Below are 12041 nucleotides of genomic sequence, written 5' to 3' on the forward strand. Positions count from 1 at the left end.
TGAAATTCCATAACTTAGCAATTTCTCACTTTCCAGATCCTTCCACTCTCACTCCCAAAACCCAGTCCTCTATTTTTTTTAGATAGTTAGGGATATTAATTATTTTCTATTGATCAGACTCTTGTAATGCACCGAATGAAAGTCCTTTGGAAATAGAACTCCATTTGATGCTTCTCTGCTTGTCTGGTAAATTGAAGAGTTTGAAAAGTTGGGAAAAGTAGAAATGACCCAAGATAACTTGGTTTTCTTAGATCTGAACAAAGTGGTAAACAATCTGTGTGGGGTCCTTGGAGGTTCTTTTTCTAATAAATGCCTATTGGGTTTTTTACTGGGCCACATTTGTTCCTTGAGTTTTCGGGGAGTATGGTATGTGAGAATTTTCTACTTTTAACCCAAGGCATTTTAGCCATTGTCTAGGAACTCTGCATAGGAACTCTCTATCTCTTCTGGCCTATAATTGGATATATATATATATATATATATTTATATATATATATATGCATTTTTATATATATGTATGCATGTGTTATCTATCAAGAGACAAGAGAAAAGCGAGAAAGATGATGCTATCTAAATCAACAATAGTATATATAGTGAATATTGAAGTAGGAGAGTTATTTTTTTCCTTAGGGCAATGACTCCTAAGTGTCACTTCCAGATAAGCGCCTGTTTATGCCAAAACTTTCTTCTCTGTCTGCTGTTTGAAAGGACATTGTTTCATTATAAAGTTATGTTCTTGATTTTTTTATGTTAAATAACTTTAATTTAGTAAATGATTATGCTTGGCTATAGCAGTTAAAGGCAAAACAGAACATCTGGCAAACCAATCCCCTAATAATTTACAGAAAATTAATGGATGGGATATAACGATCTGACTGAACATGTGAGTTTAGGTGAAGTTATGTAAGTTGAAGTTTTCTAGAACTGTGACCGATTCCCACTGCATCAGGGAACTGAAATTCTCATTAGAAAACCGATTTGTCAAATTAGAAATTACTAATATGGCACCAGGACCTCAAAGGCACTGAATATATACTTGTGAGTGAGCGTGTGTACATGCACTCAACTCTATGGGGAGGTAGAACATAGTAAGAAGATTGAGTTTTAGCCATGGAATGAAAACAAAAGGTCGTAAATAAATTAAATATTTTAAAAAATCATGTACTTAATGGTATCAATCTAAGAACACACGATGTATGCTTTTGCCCGCTGTGACCAAGACACAGTACCTGAAATGTAAGGTCTTCCTTTGGTAAATTCAAATTTCGTCTAAGGGAGTAACCACCTGAGCAGTACTCTACTCTCACTCTCTTCTACACACATTTCCTGAAATCCTTTCTGACGCAAAGCCTTTGGATATATTAATAAATGCAACCTCAAAGGTATTATAATTTGCTTATCTATGTAGTGAATTATCAATTTCACAGTTTGGCTCTCAGAAGTTATTTTTAATCTCCAAATTCTTAAGGGCATTTTCTTGAAGTATCAGAATTTTAACTATTAAACACACAACCTATGGAAGCGATTTAAGAAAAAATTTGAAACCGGGCTGCTAGTGCTTAGTTCTTAAAAAAAAAACTTTATGAAAATACACTTAGTATTCTTGCTCGCTGGGGAAAAACAAACATAGGATAAAAACAGATTTACATCCTTTGTATTTCTCTTTCTCATCATTTTATTTATTTATGAAAATAAAATGCATTCTCACAAACAAAACTACACTAAAGTTTTGCTATCTCAAGGGTTTTTAAATAATCAGAGATTTTCTTTCCAGTAAGCATTTTTATATTTAGGTTAGAAAGCATGTATCTTATTTAGTTTAAAATGCAAGCAAGTGCATTTTAATTTTATTTTGCTTATTAGTGAGAATTTTCAATGGTGTTTTTTAGTTATGTTGATATTGATTTGGAATTGCCCCATACTCTGTAATTATACTTATGCCATTATGAACTGTAAATGCTTAGATATTTGTTCATAAAAATTATTTGTAAATAATTGGCCCACTGATATGAATCCTAAAAATGTCATTTCTATCTCCTTGCATGCATCATTGGGTAAACTTATTAGCCTGGTGTATGTAAAGTTCCCTTTGAAACTCATGACTGACTTCAAGTTTCATCTCAACTTTGTTTCAGATAATTCAGATAGTCAGCGCTGCAGACCGAGATCTTTCTCCTGCTGGGCAGCAATTCTCCTTTAGATTATCACCTGAAGCTGCCATCAAACCAAATTTTACAGTCCGTGACTTCAGAAGTAAGTTTACCACATAAAAAAAAATTACCTCTTACAATGTACCTTTGTAAAACAACACAAAGGTAGACATCAATGTTTTTCTAAAAGCACTCAAGTTCATAAAATATGAAAATCCATATATAAGAAATATAAAATTCTATAGCTAGCAGTAAATTAAATATTTAATCTATATAGATTGTATCTGATGAGGCAAATTGCTTCCATTTATAATGTGGACAGTCCCTTAATGATTCAAGCAAAACCAGCCAATCTGGGAAATTGAATGCTTTCTATGTTTCAAATATATCATTTGTTCCACCTGCACATTACTTGCACAAACAAATGGAAAACTTCTTGGTAACTGGTTTATTTGAATGACACAGAGTACAGCACAGGTTAAGAACGCAGGCTTGTAATGAGAATGACAGAGGTTTTCGTTCCCACTCCATTATGTCCTCAATGGCAGATTCTCAGTGTAGTAAGTTATACTAAATAATTTTAAACTCATAGGTGAACTGAATCAATGGCATAGCATTTATATTAAATAAAATAATGCGTGCAAATCCTTTAACACAATACCCAAGGTGATTTTAGTTCCTGTCTCTACCATGATATCTGCATTTTGTATCCGCCACCAATGCTCTACCATCACTACTACAGATCTACTGTTAGACTCATAAAAATGCAACGGACACAGGATGACAAATATTAAAGCTAAGTACTGGTCAATTTTTCTTACATTATTAGTTCTGTAACTGTGGATATTTTATCCCTTCTAAGTTTCCATAGTTATGAGACTGGGATTAGAAACATCTGAGTTCAGAGTATTGGATAGCAAAAAGCTAATTTCTTACTAAATTCTCTCCTTAGAGAACAAATGAGCCAATTGTGATGACATGATGATGATGATGATGATGATGATGATGGGATGGACAGAAGTCAAAGGATGGCTGAGAAAATTTACTTATCTGCAAATATTTAGAGGAAAGAAATCAGACATTTTGTCACAGAAGGGAATTCAGAAGAATTTGCTTCATCCAACAGTGTGGTGTGAGGAATGTGTATAAAGGCAACAGGGTCCCAAATATGAGAAGCCTTCTAAGTAGAGAGACCACATATTTTGTTATGAAAACTAGAACACTATAGAGAATAGAAGTGGGCAATATTTGTAATTTTAATTAGAACAGCTCACCTAAAATAGGGTTGTCCAAGACAAATCAGACCATGTGCTCACCCTAAGTACCTGCCATTTGAAAGGATTATAACTTAAATCCAATGACTTCAAAAAGGGAACAGGTGGTGGGTAATAGGGAGGGCACGTTTTGCATGGAGCACTGGGTGTTGTGCAAAAACAATGAATACTGTTACGCTGAAAAAATAAATAAATTAAAAAAAAGTCTTTGTAAGATTTACGAGAGCATAATATGTTCAGAGTTGCATTAGGAAATCAGTTTGGTTGTAGTATGGAAAATATAATAGGAGGACTTAGGATTATTTCTGATGCTATTGCAGGAGTGGGTGAGAGGATATTAAATTAGGGTAATGGCTAATGGAGATATGCGGATCGAGATAGAATTCACAGGGCTTGACGCTAGATTGCCTACATTCCGTATGTAAATACAACGGAGAAGAAGACTTATCAGACTTCCAGATCCCTGGCTTGGGCAACAAGGTAGATGGTCACATCATTCAGGAACATAAAATGACTATTTACCTCACTGTATCTTTGCTGGAAAATAATCTTTGCCGGAAAATATATATCTGATTAATCATAACATGAATCAGATCATTTTGCCTCATAGCATAGTGTTTTCTCACAGCTTGAATATTGTTTGCTATTCATATGCCATTTACTATGTACCTTCTTTATCTAAAGTTATATTTTAAGTATAAGTGTAAGTTTTTAAAAATAGTAGAAATATTTTTTTAGCCTCACATATTTATCTTTAAAAAAAAAATTCCCCCCTGGGGCTAGAACATTTAAGTTCTACTCACTTAGCAAATTTCAATTCTATATTACAGTGGTATCAACTATAGTCACTGTGTTATACATTAGATCGTCAGGCTTTATTCATCTTATAATCAAGAGTTGTATCTTTTTATCAATCTTCCCACATTTTCCCCACCCCACGCCCCTGACAACCACATTTCTACTGTCTCCTTTTAGGAGTTCCTTTTTTTGTTTTTGTAAATCTTTTTTTCAGATTCCACATGTAAATGTTACCATGTGCAGCATTTCTTTTTCGTTGTCTGGCTTTTATCACTTAGCATAATGCCCTCCAAGTTAATTCATGTTGTCACAAATGGCAATATTTCCTTCTTTCTTATAGCCAAATAATACTCCATTGTGTGAATATATATATATATATATATATTTGTAGTTTATATGATATGTATTAACTTTACCTCTTTCTTCAGTAGAAACTATTTTAGGAGTGGACATGAGGTGTAATATCTTTTTTCCCCCAACATGAACAGCACAATGAATTTTGTATGGTCATATCTCAATAATAATAATAGATTGAAAATACAGTAATCCCCCCCTTCTCTGTTAGGGGATAATTGTCCAAGACACCTAGTGGATGCCTGAAACCAAACCACAGATAGTACTGAACCCTGTACATACATATCTTTTACTATAGACACATACCATAAAGTTTAATTTATAAATTAGGCACAGTAACTAACAGCCATAAGAATAAAATAGAACAATTGTACAAATATGCTCTAATAAAAGTTACATAAATAGGATCTCTCTCTTTCTTAAACTATTTCGTATTGCACTCACCCTTCTTCTTGTGATGATGTAAGATGATAAAATGCTTACATGAGTAGATGAAATGACCTTTGGACTGTACATCAGAAAGTGGATCAGCTGCTTCCAGGCCAAGGTTGACTGAAATCAGAGAAAAACCATGGTTGCGGGGTGGGGGGGGGCTACTGTAAACTTTAACAAAAGGGTAGAATGTCCTTTGTTATAATGCATTTCAGGAACATTGAATCCATGGTTCCTCAAGTGCATATATATCAGTTTCTCTAACCCCTATTTTTATTAATAATTTTCACCCAGATTTCAAATTCAGTCCTGACTGTTCCTTTTCCTCAGACTCAAGTACTCAAAACAGTTGTTGAAGATTCCAATGTTAATTCAACGAGTCCCCATTTCTTTATTCCTACTGTCATCAAAATACCCGGTATTACTAAGTCTCACTGGGAATATTATAATCGACATTTGGCATCTTGATGTTGTGTTTTCCAATTTTAAAAATTTCCTCTATATAATAACAAAGTCATCTTCCATGTAAAACAGTCTTTCTTTTTTTTTTTTTTTAAGATTTTATTTATTTGGGGTGCCTGAGTGGCTCAGTGGTTTAAGTCTCTGCCTTCGGCTCAGGTCATGATCTCAGGGTCCTGGGATCAAGCCCCGCATGGGTCTCTCTGCTCAGTGGGGAGCCTGTTTCTCCTTCTCTCTCTGCCTGCCTCTCTGCCTACTTGTGACCTCTCTCTCTGTCAAATAAATAAATAAAATATTAAAAAAAAAGATTTTATTTATTTGACAGACAGAGATCACAAGTAGGCAGAGAAGGAGGCAGAAGAGAGAGGGGGGAAGCAGGCTCCCCGCTGAGCAGAGAGACCGATGCGGGACTCGATCCCAGGACTCTGGATCATGACCTGAGCCGAAGGAAAAGGCTTTAACCCACTGAGCCACCCAGGTGCCCCAAAATAGTCTTGTCAAGTAAAATTTTCTCAATGAAATGAGTCTAGAGAAGCTGCTTAATTTTTATAGATCTGGAAAAAATAAAAAATAAAATGCTAAATTGATATTTGTTGTATTTTAAAGAACAGGTTCTTAGGGGAGATATTTTGCAGACTCGTGCTTTGTAATCTCTGCTCTTCCATCATGTAAGCAAACACCCACAGATACGTTTTCTTCTCAATGAGATTTTGATGTAAAAAAAAAAAAATGGGTCAACACGCATGCACACAAGTGGGTTAACACAGCATACCTCTGGTCTCATAAACAGTTTTATATTCTTTCTGAACTGAAAATTGAATTCTTACACCCGACAAGATTAACGTTTCTTCTTTTCTTAAGGATTATTTTGATTGCATTTGATTACATTTGGCAGCTTTCATAATAATAAAAGAAAATTAAAATTCGGATGCCTTTTTGCTGATGCAAGAAGAGATTCCTACTGTTTATCCTATAACAAATTTAAGATCTGAAGCGAAGCTTTTAGTAACCCTCTTATCACAAATGTCATGTTTTGTAGACAACACAGCTGGAATTGAAACCCGAAGAAATGGATACAGCCGCAGGCAGCAGGAGTTGTATTTCCTCCCTGTTGTAATAGAAGACAGCAGCTATCCTGTGCAGAGCAGTACAAACACAATGACTATTCGAGTTTGCAGATGTGACTCTGATGGGACCATCTTGTCTTGTAATGTGGAAGCAATTTTTCTACCTGTGGGACTCAGCACTGGGGCTTTGATTGCAATCCTACTGTGCATTGTTATACTCTTAGGTTGGTTTCAGTATTAATCACATATTCTCTCTCTCTCTCTCCATCTCTCTCCATCTCCTCTCGCCTGTCTCTTCACAATTTACCGTGTAAATCAGGTTTTCTTCATGAAGATGTCACATCTGGATAGAAGGAAGAGGGTCTCTATTGAATGATATTTTTAGTAATGCTAATTTTCTAATATCTAAATATCAGAACACAAAACTATGGTCAAGCCCTTGGGGATTTTCAACTAATATCATCCGGTGGCCCTTGCGACAGTGAAATTTTCTGTAACAAACATCCCACGTACGGCAGTGGGTTTTTTAAAGTTTTTTTTTTTTAATTCATTGTACATTCCAGTAATTGTTGCTACCTAATAAGATATTATATAATCTTCAAAAATATACTACATGAACAGTAGCTCTCAAATGCCAGTTCAGTAAAGAAGAAAAGAGAAAGAACAGGAAAGAGTGAGAGAAAGTGAAAACACCCCCAAGTTTGCTTTTTTTTTTTTCCTGTTTAAACTGCCAGCCAAAAGCAGTTCTTATTCCACTTTGCTCACATCTCCTCACATCAAAATTCTAACCATTCCCACTAGAACACCACACACTGAAATATCTAGAAGCATTGCAAAGGAAAAAGGACTGAGGTAATGTATTCTGTAACATCTCTGTAAGAATTAATATAAATCTACTTTAGGGGTTTCCCTCTTCCATCAATTCTGTTCAGCTGGTTCCCTTCACTTATTAATTCACTGGCAGGTTCACAAAACCAGAGAGAGCTTTTCTGTTTTGCCAGTCATTTCTTGAAATTCAAATGGAACAGAGGTACAATTGGGCATCATGGAATCCATTTAGACATGCCCCACAAATGTAGATACACACCTCTATCTTAAGATAAAAAAACAAACAAACAAACAAAACCTAGGATGTAAAGCACGGAGCAAGGCATTATATCATAATTTATGGAGAACATTCACCAAGTGAGAAGCTCATGTTAGTTTGCAGATTGACGTTCTAGTCCAGTTTGGTTGGTATCGACATTAACTCCACACAAGTGACTCTCGTATACAGAGGAAAACTTTCCTTTCCATCCTTATAATTTATAAGAAGTTAGCACTGGCATCTGTTTGTGCTGGTGATATGAACCTTAGAAGGGAGGATTCAGAATAACATTCGTATATCTGAAATCGAACACCAGCAAGCAGGTGTTTAACCTCAAATCAAATGTTACTTTTTTTTTTCCCATTTTATTTATTTTTTCAGCGTAACAGTATTCATTCTTTTTGCACAACACCCAGTGCTCCATGCAAAACGTGCCCTCCCCATTACCCACCACCTGTTCCCCCAACCTCCCACCCCTGATCCTTCAAAACCCTCAGGTTGTTTTTCAGAGTCCATAGTCTCTTATGGTTCGCCTCCCCTCCCCAATGTCCATAGCCCGCTCCCCCTCTCCCAATCCCACCTCCCCCCAGCAACAACAAGACTGAAGAAAGAGAAATTAAGGAGTCAATCCCATTCACAATTGTACCCAAAACTATAAGATACCTAGGAATAAACCTAACCAAAGAGACTAAGAATCTATACACAGAAAATTATAAAGTACTCATGAAAGAAATTGAGGAAGACACAAAAAAATGGAAAAATGTTCCATGCTCCTGGATTGGAAGAATAAATATTGTGAAAATGTCTATGCTACCTAAAGCAATCTACACATTTAATGCAATCCCTATCAAAATACCATCCATTTTTTTCAAAGAAATGGAACAAATAATCCTAAAATTTATATGGAACCAGAAAAGACCTCGAATAGCCAAAGGAATATTGAAGAACAAAGCCAAAGTTGGTGGCATCACAATTCCGGACTTCAAATGTTACTTTTTAATGCTTCTCTCCTGCCCGGGAGTCACTTGAGTCCCAGAGTATTTCTACAGCCACCTAGCACGACTTCGCATGTTCTGGAGGCTCACCTTTGGCCTCTCTGAGCCTCTTATAGTGTAGTGAGTGATCTAGCTCAGGTCGGCCGCGGTGCCCACCGCGTACCTGCACACTTCCAGCATGGGAGCTGGCCAGGATACGGCTGGGAATGGTGGCTCTATGAGTCCTGCCATGGGGCGTACTTAAAAATCCAACTATTCTTGGACTTCCTTAACCAATCTCAGACTCCTTCAGATCTTTCCACTTATCCTTAGCCATTTTTGTATCTTTCCTGGGATGAGGAGAAGCAAGAGTGTCTTGTGGTGTCTAGGAATCTGGTAGGGCCCTAGTAGGGCCCTTCTCCGTCACAGCACTCCAAAGCCATTTTATATACAGGACATCTCTATGAGGCTTGTAGATTCTCACCCACTCTCTGTGTGAGCAATAATCTTTTTAGTTTTTGGATTTCCCTAAGTGCTGGGAGGAATTAAGAGGTCTAAACACCTCTTTAAGACCTGTTGTCCAGGGGCGCCTGGGTGGCTCAGTGGATTGAGCCGCTGCCTTTGGCTCAGGTCATGATCTCGGGGTCCTGGGACCGAGCCCCGCATCGGGCTCTCTGCTCTGCAGGGAGCCTGCTTCCTCCTCTCTCTCTGCCTGCCTCTCTGCCTACTTGTGATAAATAAAATCTTAAAAAAAAAAAAAAAAAAAAAAAAAAACTGTTGTCCAGGAGCTCTACCTAGATAAACTCTCTCTTTCCAAACTTGGTCAAACTTTAGTTTTGGAGGAAGAGGGAATAAATGAGCTTTCACCATCACTCAATCTTCTCCAATTCCTAATTTTAGGATGAGAGTCTTCTAGACCCTGCTGTAGCACATCAGACACACTTTGGCTTCCAACCTATTACCACCTCTGTAAAAGAGAGGGGCTTTTATGATGAGCAAAGTTGAGCACTGACTTCATCATTTGAATCCATGCCCATTCACTTCTAGAGGCAATAAACTGCCCCCCCTTTTAAAGATTTTATTTATTTATTTGAGATAGAGCGAGAGAACATGAAAGCATTCGCACTTGAGGTAGAGGGAGGAGCAAAGGAAGAGGGAAAAGCGGACTCCTTGCTCTGCAGGGACCCTGACACGGGGCTCAATCTTGGGACCCCTAGATCATGCCCTGAGCTGAGGGCCGACACTTAACTAACTTAGCCACCCAGGGGCCCGGAAATAAATGCTTCATGATTTATGAAATGAAGGCCCTTATACTCTACACTCTTCTTTCCTTCCTTTCTTCTTTCCTTCCTTTCTTCTTTCCTTCCTTCTTTTCTTCCCTTTTTAAAGTTTATTGTTTTTAATAGTTATTGTCTCATGAAATTTGGGTCTCTTAGAAATATAAGTAATTGTTGCAACTGGGAAATCTAGCTATGAATAATATGTGTTATTTATGGGTTCTAATATTCAAGTTTTATTATACCACCACTATACAGCTCTCTATATGCTTACAACAACTATTCCTTTAAAAATTGTAACACACACTTTTTAACTGATACTTAAATTTTTAGATATAACAAATTAAATACAAGACTGTAATTGCTTAATTTTGTGAATAATTTGGCTAAGATTTGTTAGCTACAATTTCAAAATGAAGTTGAGTAAACACAGATATGCTCCTTTTTGTATAATATGCTTACTTTGAAAATCACATGTTGGCTAGCCCTGATAGATTTTATGGAGATACAAACTGCACATTCTCAACTTGCATTTTTGTCTTCTAGCCATAGTTGTGCTGTACGTCGCTCTGCGAAGGCAGAAGAAGAAAGACACTTTAATGACCTCTAAAGAAGACATCAGAGACAACGTTATCCATTACGATGATGAAGGAGGTGGGGAGGAGGACACCCAGGCTTTCGACATTGGTGCTCTGAGAAATCCAAAAGTGATTGAGGATAACAAAATTCGCAGGGATATAAAACCAGACTCTCTCTGTTTACCTCGTCAGAGACCACCGGTGGAAGATAACACAGACATACGGGATTTCATTAATCAAAGGCTGCAGGAGAATGATGTGGACCCAACCGCCCCGCCGTACGATTCATTGGCAACATATGCGTATGAAGGAAATGGCTCAGTAGCAGACTCCCTAAGCTCTATAGACTCTCTCACCACAGAAGCGGACCAGGACTACGACTATCTGACGGACTGGGGACCCCGTTTTAAAGTCTTGGCAGACATGTTTGGTGAAGAAGAGAGTTATAACCCCGATAAAGTCACTTAGGGCAAAAGTGAAGGATAAAACACAACCCAAAAGGAGACATTTAAGAAAAAGAAACACAAGTAGAAATCACACACACACACACATACACACACGTGTACACACGTGCACGCATGCACACACACACACACACAATCAGGCTTTATAGGACACAATCCTTTGATTATCGGGTTTCTAGCAAGTTGCTATATTCATCATATTGTCAGTTCTGTTTTTTTTTTTCTGCCAACACAAGATAAATCCTATTATGTGTACTTGCTTGGTTTTGTTTTGTTATTTTGGAAACACACTGAGACAAGCTCAGGCCTGTTAAATACAATTTACTGACATGACAACCTAGAACGAAGATAGCTATGTGGCATCACGGTGGAAGAGTGTTAGATTTTTCTTAATTCCACTAAAGTGCCTATTGAAACTCTCATCATTTAAATGGTGTACAGTACACTCTGCTGTGATGGCATTGCAGGATTCAGAGACACAGAGGACAGAAAACAGAGACACTATCTTTATGTCAAGGAGCAATAGTGACATGCTGACTTCTAATTCCTCTTGAGGAAGAGAGAAGAATACTTTCTGAACTCCATCTTCTTCTATTCAGAGTTTCTTTTTTCTTTTTTAAACTGTATGCCAAAACACATTTGTTTTTCTTACCCTTTCAGAAAATTGAAATAAATGCGATATTATCAAATTCATTATGTAAGTCCTGAATTTTAAGAGCAATGTTTGAACTTAATATTAGTTCATATTAAAGGTGTTCAGTAAAATGTTCCCTTTTTTTTTTTCAAAAAAAAAAATTAAAAAAAAGGAAGTTAAAAAAAAAATCCCTCTTGATAAAGAGAGGCCTCAGGGCTGAAACTCCACATTAAAATAAATATTGGTTTTGTCTTCATACTGTGCTGGTGTGTGGAAAGTTGGTTTTAACAAATCACCAGATTATGAAAGTCTTCAGTCACAGATAAAATTTTTAAGTTGTGTCTCCATGAAATTTTTTTAAGGAAAAAAGTGCCATTAATTTAAACATGGGAAGAGAAATTCGTTACATAGCTTCTCAGAGTTTCTTATAGACTAGTGGTTTTTTTTTTTGTCAGCAAAGACAATTAAAATACATATACAGGAATGATTTATA

The 12041-nt window shown here is 36.7% G+C and overlaps 1 protein-coding gene across 1 annotated transcript in view; it reads left to right on the forward strand.

The window, feature by feature from the left end:
- CDH12 (cadherin 12) overlaps positions 1-11678 on the forward strand; it is a 1016740-nt gene extending 1005062 nt beyond the window's left edge. Inside the window, exons 11-13 of the mRNA XM_045998702.1 lie at positions 2136-2253; positions 6507-6758; positions 10419-11678. Of these exons, the coding sequence (XP_045854658.1) occupies positions 2136-2253; positions 6507-6758; positions 10419-10918 (870 nt within the window). The 3' untranslated portion in view covers positions 10919-11678. The remainder of the gene's footprint in view (positions 1-2135; positions 2254-6506; positions 6759-10418) is intronic.
- The last annotated feature ends 363 nt before the right edge of the window (positions 11679-12041 follow it).

Source organism: Meles meles, chromosome 3, assembly GCF_922984935.1.
Source record: "Meles meles chromosome 3, mMelMel3.1 paternal haplotype, whole genome shotgun sequence".
In the NCBI taxonomy this organism is placed as follows: domain Eukaryota; kingdom Metazoa; phylum Chordata; class Mammalia; order Carnivora; family Mustelidae; genus Meles; species Meles meles.